Consider the following 27,741-nt stretch of genomic DNA (forward strand, 5'->3'; position numbering starts at 1 on the left):
CTTGTTGGGGCTGTCCCACACCAGCCAGTGACCTGACCAAGGTGGGACTGTGGCTGAGGCATCACCCTACAGCCATCCAACCTCCACTAATATGCCTGTGCTAGGGGTAGGACTCTCATTTTCTTGATTTGCTTTCTTTTTCCAGGACAGGGAATCCATTCATGCAGCAATGGGAAGGAGATTTTTTTCTTGCAGACAAGACACGGAGAGCATTGACTGCTGCCAGAAGGAAATGACACAGAGAAAACCTGCAGCAGCAGCTGGGGCAGCTGCCAGCACCCCCTGCCTGCTCTCGGAGCAAAGTCCCTCTCCTCAGGACTGAGGAGCTGCCTCCTCCTGCAAGGATGCTTCTGCCAGCACAGGAAGCTGATTCCAGAGACAGAGGTACGTAAAAAAGCAGAATTTAGTGAATCCCAGGCATATTTTTAATGTCTAAGGCCAGGGCAGGATGTCTGAAAGTGGAGCAGTAAATAGGATCCCGGAGGAGGGAAATGCTGACCTTCAGCCAGAAATGTACATGAATCTACTGAGCAAATAAATATTTACCTCTCCAGAAATTGTTTATTTATAAGTGCAATGTGGAAGCAAATAGCTGTGGGTAGGGGCTACTCAGGAGGAGCTTCTGACTTGTGGGCACATAATAGGTATTCTTGCCTGCAAATGTTTGTGTTAAACCTCCGGAAAGGTTTATGTGGTTAACATGTGAGATATAAAGCTTTAACTCTACATACCCGGTGTTCCTCAGACATTTGGCCAAAGGGTTGCAAGCCTGTGGCCAGTTTATGTAAAACCAAGCTTTACCACTCACCTGGATCACAGCCCAAACCATCTGTAGCATGCAGATGTGTTTCAAACATGCACTAAAAATATTTTCCTTTATTTCTCTACTGAAAAAAACAAACACCTCCTGCCTGTATTTACCTGTGTCAGCTCATGACCAGCCTCATCCAGCAGCTCCTTTCTGTTTTCTCTGTACCTGAGGTTCTCAGTTGTTATTCCTCTGTACCTTCTACGAGGCATGTGGTGATATACAATCACACAACAAAGTTTGCTCCTTGCTGTGAAATTAGTCACTGCTGCCCTTGGCACAGATTCTTCCCTGCATCATAATGTTTAATACAAAGGAAAGATTAATTAAATTCTGCGGAACTGTGGCTCAGGTATCTCACTAGGGACCTGTTTGCTTCTTTTTATTTAAGCTTTCATTAGTTCACATTAAGTTACAATACAGGTTGTAGCCAGTTTCCCCTTCTTGCAGTCAGCATATCAACTTAGATGCTTTGAGGATTGCAAACACAAGGTAATTAGCTCAAGAAATACTCGCTCCCTCCAGGAGTGACTACCTCCTGCCAAAGGAAACCAGAAGCCCTGTGAGCTCTGAGGAGGAGGGCCAGGCTGTGAAATTCTACTTGTAGGCACATATTCTACAGAGTCAGTACAACATGCATCCCTCTGAGTGAGAAATCCCACCTCTCTCATTGTGGGAAGTGGTGAAAATTACACATACCACGACTTGTATGTTTTAGAAGCCACAAACTCTGCAGACACTTTTGCATGCAGCTGGATGCAGTCACCAGCATTTGGGCTCTGTGTAATACCATAGTGTCTTTCAGGCCGAGAAAAAACGAGGACCCACTTTTTTGTGGCTGTGCCTCCCCTGTGGCCACCTGATGGTGACACCCATCACCCTGGCCAAGGGCTTCCCTTTGGCCCACTGCTTGGTCTGCTCTGGCACACACACACACACACACACACACATCCTGCTGAGCAGGGACCTCAGCAGTTCTAACTGACTGGGATGAGAAATAGCTGAGAAAATGTTAATGTAAAGAAATACTTCCTTTTTTAGCCCAAGTGCAGCCCATCTGGTTCATGCCAGAGTGCTTCTGAACATGGGCAGGTCAAACAGAAAATCTCTTCGGTCAAAGCACGGCCGAAATACAACTGTTCAGTCATGAGTGTGACAGACCCGCTGTGCTGCTCCTACAGACTTGATTGAATGTCTCAGAGTCCTTGGGGCTTTCACCACAACTTGAGGGCTCGATGGCAGATGCATTTTCCATCCATCGGCCCAGATGACAGGCCAGAGCCCAGGCATGGCCTTTTGCACAGGCAGCTCTGCACGTGGCAAGAGCAGGGAAAAACCCAGTTAAAAGAAATAAATAGTTTTAATTTAGCTTTCGCTTTCTTCATGAAGCCCTTCACCTTCATACCCAGTTCACTGATGGTCTGCACAAGTGTTTGTGTCAGAAGGGTGGGAGCTGAACTTCCTGGGTCAGAGAGGAGCCTCTTATGGTGCTGCTGCTCTTCAGCACCCAAACCCCAGGCTCTAACCTCACACTGCCCGTTTCCACTTGTTTCTTCACTTTCCCTGAATACTGTCCTCCCAGTTTTACCCATGTGTTCTGTTTTGGACACGAGAACCTACTACAGGAGTGTATGACTCCTTCTCTTTTAGGACATTTCATCCACCTCTTTCACTCAAGCCAGCCTCCCCAAGCTACCCCATGAGATTTTGCCACAGCCAACTGGACAACTCCAAAGATGCATCTTGAGTCCCAGCACTTTCTGAAAAGTTGCAGCTGAGCAGGCCTGGCCAGAGGGCACATGTTGGAAAGAAGGATCATAACGAGTGCTTTGGTTTAGCAGGAATTGCTACCAATTTGCATTTTGGTGGATGGGTTTATGTTATCTAACACAACTGAGCAGATGGTTTTCAGTATGAGAAATCCATCACATCTACCTGGTGATACGTAGGGAGCACAGACAAATGAGAGCAAGAAACATTATTCAGAAAAGCAAAAACAGAGTCTGTCATACCAGAGAACAACAAAGGAATGTGTTTCCAGGATGGGATGTTAATGCAGAGTTGCTATGAAAAATGATTAAAAGATGCTAGAACACACAGGTTGAGCAAAACTGATGTTATCAGGTTCAATTTCATTTTAGTCACTCAAGGTACTGAATCAGAGTTATTATAACAGCCAGTCAATAGTCTGAATAGTTTTTCCTGCCTGAATGTTTATTATCAGCTCTCTTGGACTGAGGCAAGAATAGTGAGCAGCTCATGTTAAAGTACAAGGTTATGAGCACATTTTTCATAGGTTTTAAAAACTGCATTTGCCAAGCTTCAAGTTGCCACATTGCAAGGGAGGGAAATTAGAGGGTGGAAATCCATTTGCAGCTGCACTTTACTCCAAAAGAAATCATGTGGGAAAATACACGGATTTTAAAATGTCTACTACATGGTGCACTCAACAGATAAGACATCCACACTGGGAAAAACTGATTTTCAAAGTTTTTCAGCCTGACACAGAAGTCAATGGAGGCAATCGGTGCTGCCTGTGCAATACACACACTTAGCTTTTTATTACACTGCACACACCAACTGAACACAAAATCTGACAAGGCCTTTCATACCCACCACTTACTACCTACCCTGGCACTGTCTGAACTGAAAGTTTTTGTTCCCTGTGCAACCTGCCCTATTTTTTTTTTTTTTTAAACAGGATCTGAATTTAGTGTTAGAAGAAAGAATGTAGTTCATTGTTCACAGCTCAACTGAGGTATTTCTGCACCGGCTCCTGCGTAGACAGTTTCTCTCACAGGTATGAAAGGACATAACATCAAGGATGGCTGAACAGAAGCAGATTCTTCTGACGTTTGACTGCAACTAGGACAACCTGATGCCACCAAGGCAACCACAGGTGAGAGCTGTGACCCCCCTACATGAGGCTGAAACAGTGTCATGTGCCCTGTGGACAAACCCCAAGGGGGTCCCGCCACCCCCACCCACTGACTTTCACGAGGTCTTCATTTCACTAGTTGTTGTTGAAGATTTAACATAAAGGAAAAAATGTGTTTGAAAATGGGTGCAAACATAAAGGGCCATGACATACCTGAAGATAGTGCTGTCAGAGTCCACTGCATACATACAGCTCCTAAAAACTTGTGATGCTGCCTCTGTCTGTCAGGGTACATCACAGTGCATAGTTCCAGGATGAGGAGGTAAGGCATTACAGGAGAAAAGATACTGTGACCAATTTAAAACAAACAAACAAGAAACAGAAAGAAAAATTAGAATAATTTAAATAAGAATAATTTATTCTAAAACTTGTTTCTTAAAAAAAAAAACAACCCACACTCAATTTTGTTGAGAGCTAATCATCTTGCTGACTGAGAAATTTGATGCATGTCTTTTTATTCCCCTCTATACCTCTGAGGATATCAGGGTGCCGTGTGTTGAACAACTTATTCAGGCTTCATTGTACTTTACCTGAAATTATCTTTCAAAGGACTGGAAAGGTTGAAGAGAGTTTCCAAAATTAGTTAGGCTGCATTAAGCCAGCTTCATTAGTGTAATAAAACTTCAAAGTAGAGAATTTATTCCATCTGTAGCAATTAAAATGTAAATAAATACAAGAATTAAAGTACATCATCCAAATATTTGAGGGCATTATATTACTTCTGGGAGGTGTAACACTTACACCAGCACATCAGGGAATGGAAAGCTGGCTCCTCACACTCAGGAGATGCAACTGAATCAGATGGCAATGCTCTTGAATTCAGTGGTGCAGAGCAGGACTGCACTGCACCTCCCAGCATTCAGACCCCAAATGAAAACTGCTGTTCTGCATGTTCTGCAGCATTGCTTATTCAAAATGTAACACTTCTATTCAGCACTTGGAAGCATTTATCAGTGTAAGGAGGAATTTCCTTTGCGAGCTGTATGGGCTGAAGACTATTTTCCTTATTTAATGGAGAAATGTGAGTAGGGCACTGCCAGCCCAGATGCTACTCTGGCAGCAGCCACCATGTGACTGTTCCATCCCATCCCCAACACTGGCACACTCTGACTGTGCCTCTTTCTGCACTGGGTTATCCAGTGACACTGTTCCTCCTGCTCCTCCCTCTCACCTGAGAGTTTAATGGAGAGCTCCATGAAAAGCAGTGGTTTTTGGCATAGGCCGTGCAGGGAAGGCAATTAAAAGACATCATAATATTAAAATAAGTTTGTCGCCATCTTACACGCACAAAGAGATCTTTAGTTTGATTGGTGGACCATTAAAATGCAGGCCCTTAATGAAGATGTAACTCTAGCACAAAGATGGGTTTGGGATTATGAATCAACTCTTCTGACTAAATCTCCAAAACCATTATTACAGGACTTTTCTTTTTATAACCTATCTCATTAAAAAAATATTTAGATCCCACTTGTTATAGTTAACTCAAATTCTCTCATTAAGTCCTCTTTCATGGTCATTTTTCTTATGCTGAAGTTCTTGAGGGGCAACAAAGCTGATTCCTCCAGAGGGCTTTTCCTTTGTACCCCTTGTAAGGAGGACAGAACTGTGCAGGACAGCTGCTCTGCCCTTTACACAACCAACCAGCCAGCAAAAGCAGTGAAAAATGGAGCCAAAAAAGGAAACACTTTCATATTCATGGGTTCCCGGGTTCCTGAGGGCATTTCAATGAATTCATAGGGGTCATATGAACAGCAAATGTCACAAGTGTGTTACATTGAAAATATCATGTGGAGAAGTCTTTTAAAAAATGATCTAACATAACTTAGATAAGGTTAAAAAAAATGAAGTTTCTGTGTAAGCTGAGGACAAACCATCCAACAAAGGTCACAAAGACTAGCATTTCCCATGTGTTGCTGTTAGTTTCAGGTCCTCAGCTTTAAAAGTTGTACTTTGTGTGCTCACACTGCAAACAAATCTCCTCAGTATGAACAGCAACACGGTGTCAGTCCTGTTCAGGATTTGCAGTTTGCCTTGCAGATAACTGTGGAATGAGACCATTTGTAAGGCTTACCTTCATTGTTATATTTTCATCCTAAATGTTGTTGGCTCTAGAGATCTTCTTTGCTTCGTTACTCCTCCCTGTACTTTAGGCTTCTGCTGACAAATGGTCAGATATGGCGAAGTTGTGCCAATAGCCTTAAAGGTAGGAGAAAAATTAGTAATTTAGTATTTTTAACTATTTTATTGCTGCAAAGCCAGTTGTTCTCTGCCAGGACTTTAGTGTCTGCTCCATATGAGAAAATGGCATGAGTGTAACTCCAGCAAAGGCCTTACTTACAGACTGAAGAGGAGCTGGACGGAAACCAAAGAGGTGAAGTGACTCGCAAGACCCCATGACAGGGTAATGGCAGGGCCAGCATTAGAAACCAGTCTTTGAGATTCCCAGTCCAGCAATCTGTTTTAATCCTGACCAGGAATGAAGCAGGACTTTCACAAAATCCTATTACAAGAAGAAGGCACAAGACTTTATATCTTCACCAGGCCACACTGACCACACAGACACCGGCGGCTCTCCCTGGCACAGGGCACTATCAGGGCCTTACCAACCACTGTCATCTGTCCCCCTAAAAATGATTCATATTATTGCTGCTAAAACCACTAAACAAGGGTCTCTACTGGGAGCGTTGCAGTCACATTAGAGAGGACTGGAGAAGCTGTTTCTTTAAAATATGCACACGTATGCACGTGCAAACACATGGCCACCAAAATAACAGCAGCCCTGACTTGGTCTCAGTAACAGTCACATTCCCAGTCTGCTCAAGCCCTTCCAGTGCCTGGTAAGGACTAAGAATCCAGGACTTGGGTTACACCAGTGTGATGAAGCCAGTGGGAACACTTGGCAATTAGGAGGATTTAATTGGTCTTTGTGCAGATCAGCGCAGCCGTTCGTGCACGGGCTGCTGAGCCACAGTTACTCTGCTTGCACACGGGGGTAATAGACTGCAGCTCACTCTGAGTTAATTTGTGTTTAATTCATCATGGGCTGCCTGTGTGTAAATAGCTACATCTCAGCTTTCTATCTAAAATCATGGGGTTTTGTTGTTACAGCACTGAGGCAAATATGGTACAGCTTCACAATCATAGAATTATAGAATCTTTAAGGTTGCAAAAGAGCTCTAAGATCATCGACTCCAACTGTCAAACCAATCTGAAGCTGCAGCCCACAGACAGCAAGAGGGTACAAGCTTCATGCTGCAGACAACCTCACATCCTACTTTCCCTCCCAGCCTCAGGAAGAAGAAATATTTGCACAGAAGTATGCAGAGCCAGCTGGGGAATACACTGATGTGAGCAATGAGCTGGCAACTCTGTTTCATATACATTTAAATCTACCCGCCCACTGTGCTAAGAAATATGTACAATACCACAATAAAATAAGACTTACTTTCACCATTGCCTCAATTTCTCCCTAAAAGACCAGTTCTGTTACCTGCATCCAGCTCCCCAAACAAATAAATTTGTGATTTATTTAGACTGCAGTGTGAAAGAATTGAAGATGTGTGCCATTTTCTCAAGGCATCAATATTTAATACCTTTCTTGATAACCTAAACTGTGGGTTTCTCATTCTTTGACTTCAAAGCATTTGGTGGCCTAACCCAGTACATCACATTACATAATCAAACTTTTTTTAATGCTAAACATTATCTCAGAAAGTCTTCAGCACGTGGGATGCAATACCACAACATTCAGGCCACAGAATACGTAAATCTGTCCAGCATCCCTTAAAACACAAAATTCCTGGCCCTAGTCCTGCTGTGTAGATGACCTGACATTTCTTTGCTACTCCAAACTCATCTGATTTGAAGGAGACATAAAATGGCCTATCAGATTCAAATACTTAGGGGGAAAAAAAAAATTAATGTTTTGAAATGCCAGAAAAAATAAATACATGCAAGGAGAAAAAATTTAAGCTATCCAAATGTTTTGAGTGCAAAACCAACATCTGAAAAAGAAGGTTATAGATGCCATTATGCTCTGAATACTGAAATCATCTTCTCATTGCAGAATGGCAGTGGAGAAATAAACAAAATGTTAGTTTTTACAGAGACAGGAATAGAAAAGAACATGGAGATTACAATGCCTCTAACTAACACACGGAAATGTGCTGACCATGCAGGTCAGGTTCAAGGTGCAGCTCACACTTCCATGATGTTCTAACAGGGACAGAAATAGAGAAAACTGCTAGGAGTAGATAGAGGGAATGGGAAATAAGAAGGAATGTGATAATATCAGAGCTGTTTAGTTCAGAGAAGTATAAATATAGTTAAGGTCACATTGGCTGCTCACATTTGCTGAGATAATAGTGCATCCATGCAAAGGAACAACAGTGGATTTAAAGGTGAGAAAAAGAGGACCTGGTTATCATTCCAGAATTTCTATTTAGGGTAAAAATCTAAATAGATTAGCAATTTGAGATTTGATATTTAATTAAAAATAAATTATTTTCTTGTTTGGTTAAGAGCTACTGCTAGATGTTCTTGCTGGTGAGAGGCATATTCAAAGAGATTTGCACCATCTTCTTGCAGGATACTCAGAATTGTGTAGTCCTATTGGAAAGCTTCTCCCATAGCAAAATCCCTCAGCATCATCCCCACCCCTATTTTTAAACATAAGCTCTTCACATACATTTATGTAAAAATAAAATGGGTAACAGGAATTAACATGCACTGCAGCTTTCAGAGCCCATATTAGGAAACACTCACAGTGGCCAAATCAATGCAACAGCAGTTTTGTTCTTAGAGGAAAATCAGAGTTATTCTGGTCATCCTCATTCTTACTACTTTTATCCTCTTCAACATATACTAATAGTTCCTCTTTTAAAAGTGCAGGAAAGAAATTCAGAGGCATTTCAGCTACAAGGAGAATTACACAATTTGCCACATTTCTCTTGCTGGGAAAGAGGAGGGTAAAATCAGCATCATGATATTGTGATACCAGTGCAGCAGCTTTTTCTTTGTTTGGCAAACTTCTCGACTGATAAAACTGTACCATCTCAGAAACTGGGAGTAAAACCTGGCCAAGGTCTCTGTGCTCAAGGGAGAACAAGGGAAATGCCAGTTATGGCTCCTACTTAATCTGCTTTTCCTCATGCAGAATGGAAGGAGGCAGCTGCTCATAACCAAGCTTCTGAAGTGCCAAACAGCTTCAGTCCCCAAAGTAATTAGTGGAACTACACAATTCTTTAACAAGGGGGTCTGAGACTTTCAAACCTGGTTAATACTGTATTTTTTCCCTCTGGAGTTCCGTGTTCAGATTTTCTGCTTTTTGTATCTTTCATAGTTCTTTACAGTGTAAATGTTATACTGTCTTTGAATATGAAAGGGTTCAATGATCTCACTGGATGGGTCATGTCTAACTAGCAGGCTAAGGTCCACTCTAAGAAGACCTTGTGCTTTTGCAGTGCAAAGCATTTTTCAAGGATTATTGCTGTTAAACTACACCTGGAGGTGCATGGAGATCCCTGGAAATTGTCTTTGACCTTACAGTAACCTTGTGTAGACAGTGTTAATCATTATTATCTTCTATATTACCATCCCCTGTTGCCAACTGCAAAGCTAGCAAACTCCAGATTATTGCCACAGTAAAGGAACGATCATTGCTTACATTATAAACACACAGTAATTTGACAAGCAAGATTTGAGCATATTGATCTGAACAGAAGGCAGTCAACATCTGTAATAATCATTCTGCATTGGCTAACTAGTAGCAAATAAATAAATAGTCAATAAACTACCCCCCCCCCCGAAAGCTTTTTTTGGGAACTTCTGGAGAGAAAATACGGAAATCAATGCAGAGACCCTTCAGTGTGTGAAACTTCCCTTCTTCAGTGGAAAGGACAAGCTGTGCTGTACATGGGGAGATGCCTGTTGAAGCAGCCTGCCAAGTGGGAGAAGCATAGCAGTGACAGAGGACCACACTAGAGATCAATAATGCAATTTGTGGAAGCCACAGTTTGGGTTTTGTACTGCAACAAACCTGCAAGGGGAAGCTAATGCTGTTTGTAAACCACTGGAAGAAGCAGAGAAACAAGCAGCTACTATGATCAGTGGGAAAACTCACCACAAGTAGGGTGGATGGTGTTTCTGTACATAGAGATGAGCAGACTTCAGCAGTTGGCCTTAAAACAGGTGTTTCTGCGTCCAAATTACAGGAAGAAAGTTGTGTTCACACCTGGTGAACTGCTCAGCTCACGAGGAACGCTGCTGGCACTGCCATGCACAATATGTCAGACTTTAAAAGCTTCCATTTCCCAGTCACCACTTAAATTCTATTTTTTTTCTTTTTTTTAGCAAGCAAAGTCTTAGAGGACTGGTAGTTGCCATAGACACATCAGCAAAGACTCAAAAGAACGATCTGGGAGAATGTGACTATCTTTGAACCAGATCCCAAAGGGAATCAAAGCTGAGGCTGAGATGACTCACAGACACACAGAGAGAAATCAGCTAAGCTGGCAGGTAGAGCTGGAGGAGCAGCCCTGATGCAAACAGCCTGGATATAAACACCATTATCACTTAAAAACAAAGATTCAAGTTCACATAAAGATTCAATACCTTGAGCACACCTCATTTGGTTTCCTGAAATGGGGCTGTTTAGATACAAATAGAGCAGGGTCCCCTTAAAAGAGCTTTCTAGCATAGGACAATAAGCCCAGCAGGTTTTTTCTCATTAAAAACCTCATTAAGGACAGAAGTCTGATTTTATCCCTCTCATATTATCTATGCAGTCATGTTTATCTTGGGAACAAATAGATGGGACTGTTCTGCTGTGAGACTTCTGTGAGCAACCTTTCACCCCATCATTATTTTTGTATTCAGCACAAAGCCCCTTTTTCAAAATGATGCTTTGGATTTATATAATGACTTCCATCCCACTGCCTCAAAGAACATTATTCTAATTGCCAAGGGCTTGTTCGTGCCCATTTTGAGGAATCAAAGATTTTCATTAGCTGATGAGACATCATGGAAAATGGGGTCCCAAAGAATCACTCCAGAGCACAGTGTGAACACCGCTTCTTTAACTCCCGTGGCCAGGCAAATGGTCAAACCTCAGAAAGGACTTTAATTGCTCCACTAAAACCTCTATTTTGATGTAAGTCTTGATTAACCAGAACAGTAAAAAAGACTGGGGATAGCAAAAGTCACAGAAGACGTGAGACATCACTGCCATTTTGTCACCCCCTGCTTTGCTCTCCCCCTCTGGTTCTCCTCACCTGACCGACCTCCAAGAGCCACGCCAGGAGCGCTCCACTCCTCCAGCTCTCCAGCTCTTCTCGGGGGCGGTATCATTCTTGGCAGGACACCTCCTCCTCAGGCTGGATGCTGTCTCCATAACTGCCCAAAGAGCTCATGCATTTCTGCAGCCAAGATCATCTCCTCGTGCAGGCCCACAGTGCTTCGCGCCTCCGACGTGTCTCAGAACATGGGAGAATGGTGTCACGGGTGGAGGGACCATCCTTAACTGAGCTCCCACTGCTCCCTCTGCTGAGGAAGCAACTTTCAAAGCATCCTTCTCACACCAAATGAATTTTGCATAAATTAATTGTCTCCATCCCTTTCGGGAATTAAATTAAACTGGGATCACCAAGCACATCCTGTCAGCTTTAGCTTCAGGCATCTTCACCTTTAGATAATTTCTAACAGCAAAGGATGGCTCAAAACATGTGGCTGTTAACACCCTCCAAATCAAATCAACGACTAATGGAAAAACAAAGGGTGACACTTCATCTTGTCCCATTTAACAAGGAAGACAGACAAGAATGATACCATTGTTCCTTTTCATATCAATTGGCAGAAATTATCTTTATTAGAAAAATGAATTTTTCATATATTTACAATTTTTACATCATGTTATACTTGGCACATGTGTTCTCCTCAAATAGTTATATACATTTCGGTACACACAGACATTCAAGTCCCCCATTCCCTTAATGTTTTTCTACATATTTAACAAAAAAAAATGAACACAATACAATTTGTAAGACAATCATAATAATTATATATTTCTCTATCATAAAAAGTTTGAAGCAAACATGTTTTTGTTTTTTTTTTTTTTTTAAGATATGTTTCAAAATATTTATACAGTATTAGCACTCAGTCATGCACTGGGTTAAAATATGGTCAGGGTGAACTGCAGTGAGACAGTGTGTGTGTAACACAGGAGAGAAGTGTGTGGATCCCAGTTCCTTCACGCTGCACTGGGTGCTCTTGGGTAGCTCCAGCTACCACCAGGATCTCCAAGGCAGGGGCAGAAGGGTGCAGGGGTAGCCAGGTGTACCTGTGTCTGCACAACACCACAGTTAAAACTGTGTGTGCACAGACACCTGCGTGTTAAAATCCATTTCACTTTGCCAAACCTATCTAATAAAACAGGCAGTAACTGGAATGTCAAAACTGGATTTTAAATGCTCTCTTTTTCCCCAAACCCCTTCTTTTGAAGAATCCATTAGACTGTGAATTTTATAATGAAATTCTGGATTCTCTAAAAAATTAATTTTTTTTATGCCTGATTCCATTTCAACAATATTCTTTTATTTCTACTCTAACATCCTGATTTATTTCCCCAGGTGTTAAGAGCTCTTCAAACCTCTCCTATTCTTTGTTAGCAACTGGAAATTTGTGACTTACCCTTTGGTTTGAAATATGACACTTTTGAGGGTGTTACAGTAAATTGCACTAGTAAATAACAGAAGTGATAGGCTTTTTAATTTACTGTGTACAGTTTTAGGTTAGTGCTCCCTGTAACCAGTACAAATAATTATAATTGGAGTTCTCTTCCTCCACCAGAAAAAAAGCACTGTTCCAACTGTACTAATAACTAATTTTCTTTGTAGCAAAAGCCTAAGTTAATATTGTGAATTCTTATTTTCTTAGTTGCATTTCATTTTTCGTAGTTCAACTGCAAATAACTTTTAATCAAACTCAAAACAGCAACACATTACTTGAAACTGTTAATAAATGATTGTAGAATCTTTGTACAATGCTGGATTTTTGTCTTGCCCCTCAATCACCCCAAAAACTTTATACATATACATATATATATAAAGCTTATATATAGCTTATATATATACACATGTATATATACAAAGACTAATCAGGACAACACATTAAATTGACGTTATTCAAGTAAACAGGTAAAAATGTTTTTTAAAGTCTAATTTGAGATTTTAAAATATTTCTGGTGAGTTTTGTTTAGCAGCACAGAAATATTAGTGTTTCATCTAAGCCCACAAAAATCCTTAGACAGGATGAAAGGAAGCACAAAACACCCTTCAGGTTTTGTGTAAATTGAAATCTGATGAAGTAAACATTATTAACTCACAGGTGAAGTGCTTCTGAGAACCTGGAATGTATGGATGCAAATTTTGCATAAAAATGGAGTACTTAGTTAAGAATCAGGTAGGAGTTTGCCTAACACAGTAATGAATTCTGTTTGTACCTTCTGGTTTCAACAGGGAAGGCACGAGATACACTGTGCATGTGGGTGTGAGGTGTGAAGACAGAGGGATCAAGCTGTTCTTCATCAGTGCAAAAGGGAGGTTCTGAAATGAGTAAGACTACTTCAAAATATTATACCTTATATCAAGAATAAACTGCAAACAGTTCTTATTGAAACTGCATTAGTTTCCTTCCTAGCTGCACTCGATTTTATGTGAGGCAATTTCCATACCTTTGCAACACGAGGTTTGCAACTGAGCGTGAACTGCAACAAAGATCTGCTCTCTCATCATTCATTCACACATCCCTATTTAAGTCAAAAGGTGTTTTGCCTAAGTTTGGAATCCAGACCTAGGCCAGGTAAAAATGAGCTAAGTAAAAATTTTCCTCTTGCAGATGAAGAGCTTGAAACCAAGTTCTTCTCCAAGATAAACTTGCAATAAACTTGTAGACAAAATCTGACCCTATAGAATTTACTGTTTCTTGGTTAAGGTGGAAAGAATCGAAACTATCCAACTGTCCCTTTCAAAAAATTACTTCCAACAAATGATTCCAAGCTATTTTTTTTTTTTTTTGGTCATAAGTTTTAGTTAGAGAACTACAAATTTAGAAAAGCAGCCAAACAACAAACAACACAATCATCCCTCAGTGAAAATCTCCACCTCACCAGCAATAGCAAGCTCAAAAGCCTGTGCACTCAGAGAAGTGGTTCTGCCTTAAACACCACTGCTAAACCTGTCTCTGCGTGCAAAACCGATTTTGGAAACTGCCCAGTCTGCATGGGAGGATACAGGGGCGGCCACTGGTGCTCACACCAGCTGGGCTTTCCTGGGAATCTGGTTCCTGAGGTATCCTTCCTCAGCTACCTTAAGGAACATGGTTAAGGATCAGATGTGGATCACATAAGCTGACACTGAGTTTTAAAGTCAGTCACCAGGCCAATAGATCCTCTCTGGCCAAGATTTTTCCAAACAGTATGAGAAGACATCCTTTTCCTACGGCCTTGTTATTTATAGCAAGCATCAATTCCAGCTCCTTCAGACAGGAACTCTCCTCTGACATGTTCCCACGTGTCCTAGCACAAAGCAATCCTGATCCCAGCGAGTCCTTTAGCCCCTTCTGTAATAGGTATCAAACACTACAGTAAATGCTGCTAGAGGGTTTGTAGGTTTGGGAGGTTTGGGAAGGAGAGAAGACAAGCACTTAAAATAAAGCAGTGCTGAAATGTGTCCCACGGCTCTGGGAGATTACTCACACATGACTGGGTTGGGAAGTGTACGCACGCACGCCTGGGTATACTGTATATATATTTAGGTTAACAAGTTTAAACTATTAATAAACAGCTTCTTATGGTATTTGGTAATTAAAATATCAGGCTTGTGTCATTCAAAATAGTGCAACCTACATAGCAATATACAGGAAAATTACACACATTGTTCCTATCACCATTAATATGCTTGTGCATATCAAGATGACAGGATACCCTTTTCCATAAGATTAACCTTTTGCATATTTAATTGTATTCTTTGGCCCATTTTCCTGTGAAACCTCGTATGAAAGCAAAGACTTTGGCTTTAAAAGAAAAAGAAAACTCCTGTTTTTTCAGTTACTTTCAGAAACTTAAATAGAATTCAAATTAGTTAAAAATTATCATCTCCTCCAGAAACTGCACACCCTACATCCTGTTACAGCCCCCCCCCCCCATAGTGTGGCTAACTGTGAACCTCCAATTTCTTTTTATTTTCAGTTTTGAAGATCATTTACACTTCACATGTTGCACAACACATCCTCCAAAATTGTCCTCGACTCCTCTAATCTTGTCCCAACTGGGAACAAGGAAGGTCTCCTTCCCCAGTGGCATGGAAAGGCAGAGCAACCTCATGAGGGCCTTCGACTGCATCACTATTAGTCCAAGTTCAGGGTTTGCAATGTGAAACAGAAGCCAAAATACATTTCCAAAAGGTTTTTGTCATTAAACACCATTATTAAACAGGCTCAAGAAAAAAAAAATTATCAGACAAAAGAATCCTGTAGCAATGATGTAACACAAATCTCTTCAGAATGGTCATTCTTATGTACTGCAATGCACAAAACAAATTTAAAAATGTATTCTCATGATGCATTTGCTGAGAAAAACATATCATTTCTTCTAATAGTACTAGAAGTGCAAAACAAGACATTCTCCATTAAAATTTCATGTCACTGTAAATATTATCATTTTCCCACATTAAAGCTAAGTACCATTTCTGAGAAGTGAGGAAACCTTCTTCAATTCCCAAGCAAAGTATCATCTCACTTGGAACTTTACAGTGCACTGAATAAGTATCACAATATTTACTGGTATTTATTTTCACAGTTTTATAACGTGCACAGAAATATAATTTTTGAAATATATTAGTGAAAACAAATACTAATACAAAAGGGAAAGGACAAAACATCTAGGAGTATAACTGCTTATCACCACTACTTTTTAAGAGTTGGAGAGTCGAAACCATCTCTCTTTTAAATATGTAATACTATATTTAGTGTGGTTATCTATTAATAAAGGTATTGCATGACAATGTTACAGCATGGTTATATTCTCTACTAATTTAGCCTTGTTTTCAATACAGGTAAAGAATTAAGCAAAAGGAGTAAAAATTGTCATTTAAGCGCAAAACAACAAAAACCTGGTAAATAGTGAGGTAACTTATTTTTACTTATATTATTTGTGGTTCTTAAATTATAGATATGACAAAATCATCACAAAATCAGCAGTGGATTCTTACAGCTGTTAGAATGGCAGTTATTTAAAAAAAACAGCTTGAACTACAGCAGATATTCTGCAGTATGTAACAAAAAAGCTCATGAACCCACGAGAAGAACTAAGTGCATTTTCACTGCATTGCAGGGCGATGCACACCTGTATTCCTGACTTCCAAAGCTGCAGGACTTTGGAAGAGCACATATTTTTAGAGAGCATACTCCGCACACAGGTCGAGAGAAGCAGGGGGGAAAAAAAAAAAAACAACTAAAAGCTTGAGTGAGGGAAATAAATGAGAAGCTTATTTACAGAGAGTGCAGTAACCCTCCCCAGCAGGGCGGGGAGTGCTGCTCCCACCGAGCAGGGTGACAGACACCAGGGAGCACAACCAACCCCCTCCCCACCCCACAGACACCGCTGTGACACTGGAATGAGGGTGGACATGGCGTTATTTCCACAGTGGAAGCTGAGCACCGACAGGAATTTTACACTATGTACAGTATGTGCACATCAGACAGAGACTGGTCAGAGCGATACAAGAGACACGACGGTCCTGAGGCTGCTCCCATTTAACCACAGCTTCACAGGTGACTCCAGCCTTTCCTCTCTCACTCCATATACCTGTCTATGCTGATATCTACATCCACAAACACACAGCTGTGATTAAACTGAGCTCCCTCAGTGACAGCAAACGCTAACGTGTTGCTAATACATTGAAATAAGACAGTACAGGTGAGTTTGGGCAGGGAAATGGCTCATATAGTTAATCATACTTTAAAAGGCCTTTATGTTCTTTCAGAAGTTCCTTCAGCACTGCTATGTTTGGAAGGCTCAGCTCTCTACAGGAAGTTAGTTTAGATTAAAAAAAAACCCAAACAACAACACTGATAAAGCAAAGAACTTAAGTGTATCACTGGAAAACTGTTTTTATGCTGCAAATCAGATTGCCCTACGTAGGAAAGGTATCTGCTTTGAAAGTACTTTTGAGTTAAGACAGGACTAGAACTGGGAAAAGTTAGTAAGGCAATATATGACAGTCCATCTTGAAAGAAGCACATGATGTGATGATTAAGACTTGACACAATTTAGCCAAGCCACAGATAGTTGCTCTTTATATTAATGAGGAGAGGATTTTCCCATAAAAGTTTTGTTTTCACTGGGTTTTATGTATCAAACATCTTAAATGCAATGTAAAACAACAAAAAGATCCAGCTCTTGAATTCTTTCTAAATCCAAGCTGAGATTTGTGACACAATTGCTGTTCTACGTTGATGAACCCAGGAAGGGAGGGAACAGTACCAAACCCTTCCCCATCACTGAAGTACATATGCTACACTGCAGAAGTATGAAAACAGCAAGTTATTCCACAAGGAATAGATTCTGACAGTTTTATCTCAGGCTGGATAGTCATGTGGTATAAAGCAAACAATGATCTTGACCAGGGAATACTGCAAACCCCACAAACAACTGCTTGCTTGAGCACAGAAACCTATACACACCTCCAAGGCTGAACCTGGGACTCACTTGCAGATTTAACTGGTACATTTTTGAGGCTGGAGATAAATAGACTATTGCTTTTCTAAGCCCGCCTAACTGAGATGTCTAAGTTAGGAACCTGTACTTTCTAAAAAGGTCACAGTCCTCAGAACTTTCACCCAGAGGGAGTTTGCTTTCTTTCTTTCTCTCTCTCTCTCTCTCCCTCCCCACTGGCCACAGAAAGAGCTCAGCCTTCCAGCACAGAAACTCAAAGCTACACACACAGCTCTAGCTTTTGCTTCGTTTAAAACTATGTAAAAAAGAGATTTATTTTCACCAGGAAAAATAAACCACACCTGATTTCCCTTGTGAGCCTTATATCACCTCTTAAGTGTTCCTGAAAGATCATAAAGAGACATGTATTTATGAAATGCTGCCAAAACACAGTGAGCTGGCGGTGATTTCGTTTCTGTTTGTCCACAGCACTCTTTCTCCTAACCAAGCTTCTTAGATAGCAGAATAATGAAGTCTAAGCAAAAGCTGCAAAAACATTAAATTAAATTTCCCGAAAATGCAAAATCTCTTAATTTTCCTTAATTTTATCTTATATATTAAAATATCTTATTACCATGCGTTTAAATTAGTGGGTGGCTACACTGCTCTAAGAAACACAAGCAGAACACAAAATCCATTTCAAAGAAAAAAGGAAGATTTACTGTGGTGAAAAGGGAAAGACAAAAACATGAAGAAATTCTACAATATCTTTAAAAGAGAAAAAGAGCAAGAGGCAGGTATGTCTATGTAGCTGTTTTTACCTCCATGTACCTACTGCATTCCTCAGCAATTCAATATCCTGCCTCCATAAAAGGTGTCGTCCAGGAGCAGTGTAACACTACAGGACATGCTACCAAGAATGGCTCATATCATTTACAGCCTGATTCAGTTCCAGCTGGAGTCACAGGAAATCTTGGTGATAGGAATGACCAACAAACTGCTAGAGCTGTAATCAGGAAAATGTAACAAGTCACCAGCACCATCCAGAAAGGTACAGAAAGGATGGCCACTTATGCAGGAAGATTCTTTTCTCCTCTTCAAGTATAGCAGCAGCTAGAGTGAGAGAGAGGGAAATACAGAAAGTCTTGATCTCAGTTTAATTGAAAGTCAGTGCAAATACATCAACAAAGCTCAGGCAAAATTCCGAATTCCACGCGCTCTACGGCTGAGCCTCACAAGCTGTGGCTTGTGGCTCTACTGTTGAAGATTTTCCTTCAACTTCTCAGCTGCTTCTTCTTTACAAGTAAACATCTGCAACCAGCTACTGCCTACAGCCCTGCACTTTATCCTCTCCTTTCCCCTTTACTGTCTCATGCTTATGCCAAGATCAAAACAACAAACGCATGCAGACTCCCTCTACTTTCATCGTCTGGTGGGTTTTTTCCTCCTTTAAGGCAGCATCTTTTATTTCCATGTGAACAACTGCTGTGCAACATTATCAAGTCTTCCCTCTGTCTCTTTGTTTTGGTTTAGGGGAGGTGGTTGTATTTCATATTGCAGCTAATAATAATAAATCTCTACGGTCACCAGAAATCTGCTCAGATCAGAAAAAGCAAACACTGCAATATATTTCATTATAACTAATTTGCTTGCACATCTCACAGAAGGACAAATCCACCTGGCTTGAGGATGTTTACAATTGAAACTCAAGAGTTTATAGAGTTTAAACTAGAAAGTGTAAAAGGGAATTTTTCTTTCCCATAACTTCACATACCATACTCATATATATACTGAATTAGGTGTGTCTGGTTGGATAGAGAGATGATGATACAAAAGACTTGGAGCGACCAACAAATATTTTGAGAGCTTTATGATGATACAAAAGACAAGAGCCACCACTGAATTTTATGATTGGTAAAATGCTCAGCAATTTCCACGGCACTTTTTGGCACAACATCAGCAAATATCATAACTGCTGAAATACAGCAGACTTTAGTAAATATACTATGATTTGGATCGGATATTGAAATTTGCCTGAAATATTTTTTTTACACTGATTACAGCATTATTTATGCCTTCAGTGCATTTGTTTTCCTGCAGACCTAAGACAAATATGTCTATGTCTTTGGGAAAAGGTTTGGGTTCATGACAAGTACTGTTCATCCCATAGACACCACCCTAGCCCTGCTCAGCTCATACAACTGTTCCTAGGAAATATGCATGGCAGGTGAGGAACTTCTGATTATAAAAATTGCCTCCAGTGAGGAACCAGAAAGCATCCCATGTGAATCAGGGCCAGTAATTATGACCAGATGCTGAATAAAGAATACTCAAAACATATTTTTACATGGACAGTGTACAGATACCCATAGATATGCTTTCTGAACACACTTATGATAAAGCATTGTGAGATTTCTGGAAGCTGGAAAGAGACTCAGAAGCCCAAATCTCATTACATTTCATTCCTTAAAAATATCATCCTTCACCAGCATGGTGAACATACAAATACATTTGCAAATACCAAGAATTCATTCTGGACTGTTTGGTGGTCAAAGTCAGCTTGAATCTTCTCAATAATAATAAAAATAATTAAAAAAAAAAGCTGTAAACAATTCAAAAAACTTTATTTTGACTGTCCCTATACATCATTTATATTATCTCCCATTTGCAACTCTGCTCTGCAGTATGCTGTTCCAAATTAAACACCTTGCATACTGCACCTCTGGCATGCAGATACTTCAATTGCAGCTGACAGGCACAATTCTGCTGAAAAGAGTTTCAGTTTGGAGAAAAGTTAGGGTAATATTCACATTTTCCAATTCACAGTGGTAATGGTTTCCCTGCTCACTGTTCTTCAGTGAAATGGAGGGAATAATGCTTGAATAATCTAAATTTCCTCTACACAAAAATCCTAAAGCAATTTGCAGAGTAGCAGGAGAATGGGAGAGCACCACCCAGTGCAACACTTTCAGTAGTTAAATATATTAGCAATTATATTTACTTCTTTAGTTTAAATTAAATTAGCAGCTGTATATTCTACTCCTGAAAGGTTTCCTCTCCTCTCTTTCACGCTCCCTTATGGTTAAAATCTAGTAGGGGCTTTTTTCCAGTGAGGGTAAGGAGGGGTGTGTAGCAGACATTTTATTTGTGAAAGAATCTGATTGACATTTACTAAATGGAAAAGCCATTTAACAATGCACCCCTGTAATGTGAATATCTGCATATCAGTCAGTGATAATAAACATACTTAGTTAAGTGTGCATATATTCAGTTTATATAACAGACTTGATTGGAGAGGTTAAAAAAATGGTCTGATGTTCAACAAATATGCACAATATTCTGGAAGGAAGAAGTCCTTCTGAAGGTGTTAAACCTTTGCTGTGTATGCAAATAAATGGTATTGCACTCCTCACTGATTACACTGAACTTATGGCTGTCAGTGTTTGATACTGTATTAACAGCTTTAATACTATTAATATACAATTCATTAGTTGTCACTAATACACTATGAACAAAGAACTACAGTGGGTCGGGATTTGGTTTGGGAAGTGAAAGAATAAAAGAAATACTATACAGCCCTGAGTAATCACCAGTAAGGGGCAAATGCAAACTTACGTACACATTAGGCCTCAAGGTTACTAGTAAAGTCCACAGCTCCATAGTAAGTGCCATATAGTGATATCTAAAAATATATACTCTGGATTAGGCAGCTGTGAAATTTCTGACAAGATTACTGCAAACTTTTCAATGAACCTACTTTGTAATGGTAAGTGCATGTGCAATATAAGAAAAGCATTTGTACATGAACGTTAACCAATATCCATGGGGCTTCCTTTTGGTACACAGCAGTTCACATGTTTGGGGCTACTGCCTTCCCATCTATTGTCTGTCAGTCTAGAATGAACATACTAATTTTGTGCTAAAACACTGTATTTTGTTTATTAAGGTCTTGGGATGTGGGTTTTTTTTTAAATTATTACTTGGCTTTGAAAATGATTATGAAGCTAACATATATTTTTGAAAGTCTAGCTTTCTGTTCTCTTTTAGAGTCTTACTTTTGAATCTGTGCAAATGCATTCCTAATTCTTGTTGTCTGTGTCATACTACATGCATACCATATTGCTTATCCAGTACTAGAAAATCATTAAACATTTCTAAGGACAAAAGTACATTGAATGATACTTAGCAACATAAATTAGAATAACCGAAATAGTAAAAGAATTAGATACAAAACAGCATAGTTGCCAACATATATTGGGGCTATTTCAGTACAACTTGCCATTTATATATAAAGCATATATAAATGGCTATTTTTTATCCTTTTTCAACAAGACATATTTTAAAAGGATAGTTAAGAGCATACCAGTTTACCTATTCATGTACAAAAGTACATTGGGAAAGGGAGAGGTTTACGTATCATTTACCAGAGCAGGATACTGTTAAAGGATAAGTTCTCCCTCTAAGATGGTGGCAACTATTCTTTCCCTATAGATAAAGTGTTCATGGAAAATTTAAACATCTGATTCAATGCTAGGCCTTTTCTTATACACACGTGTATTGCTACAGGAATTTAAAACCCTTGGAGTTGTGTACAAGCTATTCCTATTTGCAACATAAGGCAAAACATGCTCTGAAATGTACATGTCATTATGGATCCGACCATCCCTGGAAGAGTATGATGCTGTAGACTGCATGGATGACCTTAAATAATTATCATTTCTTCCTCTTGTTGGCAATGAATGTTTATAAAGATCAGCTGGACTTCGCCTAAGAGATAAGTGCTGGTCATCACGATACGAGTGCAGAAAGGGATTGTCATCCGAGTGAACAGCGTACAGGGACTTGCTCCTCTTACTGTCCTCTAGAGCATGAGTTAAAAGTGAGGCCTTGTTGCTCAATAGTTTGCTTGAGGGAACACTAAACATGCTTGCATATGGACTACTTTGAAGAAATTTCTCTCTTTCTTTCAAGCTTATACTACGAGAAGGTCTTCCAATATCAATTTCCCTGGACTTATCAGCGATATTATCAAAAGAGTGTTGCCTGCTAATCCTCAATTTATTTTTTTTATGATATTGCAGAGCATTACTTGTTGACCAAGTACGCTCATATATTTCTTCGGGAAGTGATAAGTTCGTTGTGTCCTGCAGCATCTGATCTTCTTCAATATCATAGAGGTTCCCCATCCGCAAGCATGCATCGCATTTATAGGGAGATCTGGTCGAATAGTGTCCCGCATAAGTGGGCAAATTGGAAAGACAGCTCCTGCAGTGGGTGGAATTCTGTCTGTATCTATCATCGGGTAGGGAAGCATTTTTATCTTTTAGAGTGTAGTGCTTTGCATAAAGTTTATACTGGTCATTGTTTGGAAGACTGTCTTCATTATGCATTGGAGTCCTGTTAGCGTGCTCGGCTTTCCTGTAGTTGTCATTGTGATCTTGATAAACATCAGGAAACTCCACAGTTTCTGGAAGGACAATGTTTTCGATGTACTGAGGTGTGTCCAAGCGAAATCCTGGCTCCTTGTCAGCATCAATTGTGTAGATTTTATCCCGTGGAGAGCTCTGTTTGGTTTTTAGATATGTCAGTTCCACTTCACTACAGTCTTTTGGGTATTTTGATGCTACTGTCCTTTTTTTGAAGTTGTCCTTGGTTTTGTGATGCTTGTTGTTGTTTTCAGCTTCCATATGGCAAGTAGCTCGGCTTGATGTCTCTGATACATCTGAATGGACAATCTCTTCAGGAAGGTATCTTTGGCTTTTCACTGAAAGCTGCCTGTTTTCCTCTGACCCGTCATCCCTCTGGGAACCTTGGCTCTGACGTACAGATTCTTGACGTAAAGATTCAACAGATTTCCTCCACAGCTGCCTAGGTCTGGAGTTCACTTTTGCTTCTGTTGTTACTGCAACCTCTACCGTGTTTGGATTGGATTCATTCAGCGTGAGAGGATGCTGACCTTGGAAAACGTAGTTGTTAAGATTGTCCTTGTGTCGGTTGCCAGGAAGCGTCTGCAGTTCACTTATGTTGTCACCAAAAAAGTTGTCCTTTGTCTGAAAGGATCTGTTATCAGCAAATATCAAGTTACCCTTATCCATGACCATGTCCATAATCAAAGAACCCCTCTGAATAAAATCAGCTGTTCTTTTGGGGGAGTCAATTCTCGAAGGATTGATATTGGTCATGTTTTTTGCTGTTCGTAGCAGTTTTAACATGTTGGTTTGTGAATTGGTCAAACTAAAGTCAGGAGACTTCTTTTTCTCTTCAATGTGTACTCCATGAATGCAGCTGTAAATACCCTGTAATATGAATAATATAAAAAAAATTAAAACACTAGGTGTAAATTTTAAAAACTTCCATTCTATTTTTAATTAGCAATGAAGAAAAATTAAACATTGCTTATCTAATTACTAGAAAGATTAAAGTGCATCTCTATCTTTTTATCATTTCCTTACAATGATATGGAAGAGTATTTTCTGCCACATCTGTTGGAATTACAAAGGAGTAAAACTGCCAGTATTTCACAAACCAGTGGCCCCTGACGGCCTCCTCAGTTTATTCCAGAAAACAAGATTAGAAGGGACTCCAAGGGGTTCCCCAGTCTCAACACAATAACAATCTAAGCTTCACTAAAGAATATTCACTTATTTTAAAACCAGTGAATAAGTTTTCCCTCTAAACAAGCCTGTCATTGGGCTATTTTACTGGTGGTTAAGGTGCTCTTCACTTGCACTGAATTGAAAAGGCTTCTAGTCTTATTTTAACTTTTCTATTTCCTATCTTAGTACGTATGAAAAAACCCCAGCTGTTCCTAAAGCCTGATTCTGAGTTCATTTTGAGCAAAAGGCTCAAAAGCCCGTCTTCTAACTCCAACGTCTTCGGTCACTCCTGTGAGTTCAATTGACATTTCCAACCCTCTGAACTGGCAATTCTACGTAATTTACCTTTGAAATAAGTACTTCACCCCCCCCCCTCCAAATTGCCTAGGAGAATTTCATCTGTAAAAGGCCGAAAATATAAAGTTCAAATGTAAAATGTGGAGGTTAAGGTGTATATGGTTTCCAGACAATCTCCAACAGGGTAGGGCAGAGTATTTTTAATGCAGTTCCAAAATGGTCCAATCTACTCAACAGGGTAATTTCAGTACATTTTGAAGCAATTAGGCATTTTAGTATCATTTTCAGTTCTTCTCAGCTATACAGAAAATCCAGCAAAGTCAATTACCTAATGAAAGTACTATGTGATGAAATCATATAAAGACAAACCCCAACTAATTTGCAAAAATATAAGGACAAGCACACATTTCCCTTTTTTTTTTTCTCAAGTATCAGTTTTTTAGATATGTAAATCCCCTTTGGATCTGTTTAAGTTATCACTAAAACCTGCCTTAGTGTCTAACCAGACATAAATGATACTTGTGTTTGACCTTTTCTCATATGGTTTATTCAAGTTTGCTATCAAGAAAAGCTTATAAAACTATTCCACTATATTTTATAACTTCAAATCCTCTAGCTTAAAAAACGCACAAAGCTGAGAGCTAATGTATCTTATCAAATTACTATTTATTTTGCTTGGATTTTTATGTGGGAATTAATCCATTTCCTGCACCTGAGCTCTACCACTTCTTCATCAAAATTGCCCCTTAATGTATTTGTTTTCAGCTTGGATTACTGATTATCCTGGCACATTTGATATTTCATACCCTAAATAATCAAATGGATAAAGACTTCCCATGGAGTGGAAGTACATCCTAAGCCTACTGACTACTCCAGAGCATCACACTCCAGAGCATCACACTCATGCTCTAACACATATTTCAAATGTCCAGGTGGGAATAAAAGGAAAGATAACGTTTTAGGGAGGCAGTGTTTATGCTGTTTGTTGCCTAAAGGGGAAAAATGAAAGCAGTACTGACCCTGCTGATTGAGAACAGCAATCCTGGCCTATCTGAGCAGACTCCAGTGAAGCAGAATCTGAGTTTCCAGTAAAACAAGTGCTCCCAGACAAAGGTGATCAAACTGAGAGCCATGGCTGCTGCAAGCATGTAAAACACTCCTGCCATATTGTCGATGTCCAGCTGGCTGCTCATGACTTCATTCTTCTCGTTGTGACAAATACCAGTCAGCCACAGGGTTTCCAACTCTTCCATTTCCCCTGGGGAGAGCAAGGAGTCAAACCAGTTAAAAAAAAAATGCAAAAATCACTGCTTGCAGTATTCGAAAGTCTTTGCGAGTTTAAAAATACAGCACCGTTTAATGCTTTATTTGTGGAGCACTGTAGACTTATCTACTCAGGAGTTGCAAATATAGCAGATTTCAATTCACAGCACCCTACTTTCAGATGTCCTCAGATTTCATAAATTACGTGGGAAGCTGGCTGCTCTAGAAAGCAGGATCCCTGGTTTGGATAGAACTTTCTTCTGCTTGCTATAACTAGTAGCACTTGTTTCAGAGAGTGGAACTGAGCTAGAAATGGAGTTTAGTAAAGAGCTGGGACAGGCTGTGGTGATCAGACAGAGCTCCATCAGACAAGCATCCTGACAGTCAACCAGACCCTCTCACGTCCCCACCTCTCCACTGCTCTACACTTGCTCATCTCTGATCCACTCTGACCCTTCTCTTTGGCCATTCCCTTTAATGTCATAGGATAAATTTCACATGTTCTCACAGTCCTTTAAAATGTGCCACGAGAAGTTTGTTCTTTCCCATCAGATCTGTGATAACCTTACTTCTTCTTTTCATATAAGTTGCAACATTCTGGCTGAACCTCTCCTGCCATGTCTGGTCTCTGCCATCATCTTTGGCATTGATTATTCCCTAGGGTTTGGGTATCTGGGGATTTGATTTATTAGCGTTCATGTCTCTCATTTTATTTTTTATGTTGAACAGCCACTAACCAGACACACTACAGGAATTAGCAGTATCTTTCCATTGCAGTTCTTCTCCTGGATTTGTCTCACTTCATTTTGCTTTGCCCCAGAGACCTGGGTGACGCAGTAACTGCACCCACATGCTCCCAGTCCTCTCATGGTGCCCTGGGCACCTCCCTCTGCTCCCTCCTGGCCCTGTGGATCACCTGTATTTATTTCACTGATGAGATTTGGCCTCAGATGAAGGACACTATCACTAAGCAGTGGTTGCTCCTGCCAACATGGACAAAGGTGTGCAAGAAACTGCCATTGTTCCTGCCAAACTTTTTTTATAGTGTATGATTTATTCATTTTCAAGCATTTAGTGTTGTTCTTAGTGAAGCACTGATTGGCATACAGACCTTTTTGCTCTCTTGGGGATATAGACTGCTGAGAAGTTATAATTTTTAACGTCAAAAACTTCACTGTTTCTAGAAAATATAGCAGGTAATACAGAGGGTCAGAAAGCACAGTGTTAACTATCTTGGTGTTTCCCAATTTAAGATATGGCTTCAATCTGGGGGAAGAATTCTCACAGTACAGATCCCTAATCCTTATCCAGTGATTAGGGAATACATTTTCAGTTTTATAATCTTGGAGAAAATATCAGAAAAAAATGGCTATAAGCTATATTGACATTTTAGCTACCTTCAAGCTAGACTAGAAGATCAATGACCTGCTGTGCAAAAGCATTTTGCAGGATAGAGTGCCAGGGCAACAGGAAAGCTGCAGCCCACAGATATTTGGATGTGTGAGTTCCAACTGGAACACAAGACTGTGATGGAGAAATTGCTTCTCACAGAATGTGAATGAAAAACCGAAGTAGAAAGGACAAGCACCGAGGCACTTTTGCAGAGACATTTCACAAATTTGTAAGAGATTATTCAGTCCCTAGTTAATTCTGAGTTTAATTTTGTGCTTGAAGCATGAATTGAACCTCCACATCTGCAAAAGGCAATGTTTCTTCTCCCAAATTACAGTGCTCAATCTTCAAAACACCTAAGAGCATCCCCGAAGAAGAAAGTCAATCCTAATAAATCTTTTAAAAACTTCTAATCCTGGACATAGGGACAATAAATTATTAATTCTAACAGTATAGATATTGCACACATAGATAATTGGAGTTCATTATTGCATTTCCATATCTTAGAACATTTGAATTTCTTTTGTTCTGCTAAACCTCAGTGGACTGTTTCCCTTGTCTCTCTTTCAAATCATCCCCAAGGTCTATGAATAAAACTCACACAGGGTACAGAAGAGAAAAGAACCCAAGTCCAAAGAGAGAGCAATATTTCTGGTGTGTGCATTAGTCGCTGAAGCTCTGACAACCAGCTCTCATTACTTCCCACAGGAAAATTCACATCTCCCATGATTGTCAGGCA

At 40.0% G+C, this 27,741-nt stretch overlaps 1 protein-coding gene and 1 long non-coding RNA gene across 4 annotated transcripts in view; one reads left to right on the forward strand and one right to left on the reverse strand.

Moving 5' to 3' along the window:
* The first annotated feature begins 306 nt into the window (after positions 1-306).
* LOC108494462 lies at positions 307-13,366 on the forward strand. The gene is made up of 3 exons (XR_001873856.1): positions 307-384; positions 3,510-3,707; positions 13,259-13,366. It is a non-coding gene; the product is annotated as an uncharacterized LOC108494462 (long non-coding RNA).
* A 392-nt stretch (positions 13,367-13,758) lies between these two features.
* GRIN2A (glutamate ionotropic receptor NMDA type subunit 2A) overlaps positions 13,759-27,741 on the reverse strand; it is a 171,019-nt gene continuing 157,036 nt past the window's right edge. The window contains exons 12-14 of one of the 3 annotated variants that reach the window (XM_017809079.1): positions 25,367-25,605; positions 22,156-23,750; positions 13,759-18,567 (exon numbers count right to left, since the gene is read on the reverse strand). In XM_017809079.1, coding sequence (XP_017664568.1) covers positions 18,552-18,567; positions 22,156-23,750; positions 25,367-25,605 — 1,850 coding nt within the window. In that variant the 3' untranslated portion in view covers positions 13,759-18,551. Of the gene's footprint in view, positions 23,751-25,366; positions 25,606-27,741 lie in introns of all 3 variants that reach the window. The other 2 variants (XM_017809078.1, XM_017809077.1) reach the window with 2 other exon arrangements.

This window comes from Lepidothrix coronata, unplaced genomic scaffold (genome assembly GCF_001604755.1).
Source record: "Lepidothrix coronata isolate B3197 unplaced genomic scaffold, Lepidothrix_coronata-1.0 Scaffold24, whole genome shotgun sequence".
NCBI classification, from domain to species: domain Eukaryota; kingdom Metazoa; phylum Chordata; class Aves; order Passeriformes; family Pipridae; genus Lepidothrix; species Lepidothrix coronata.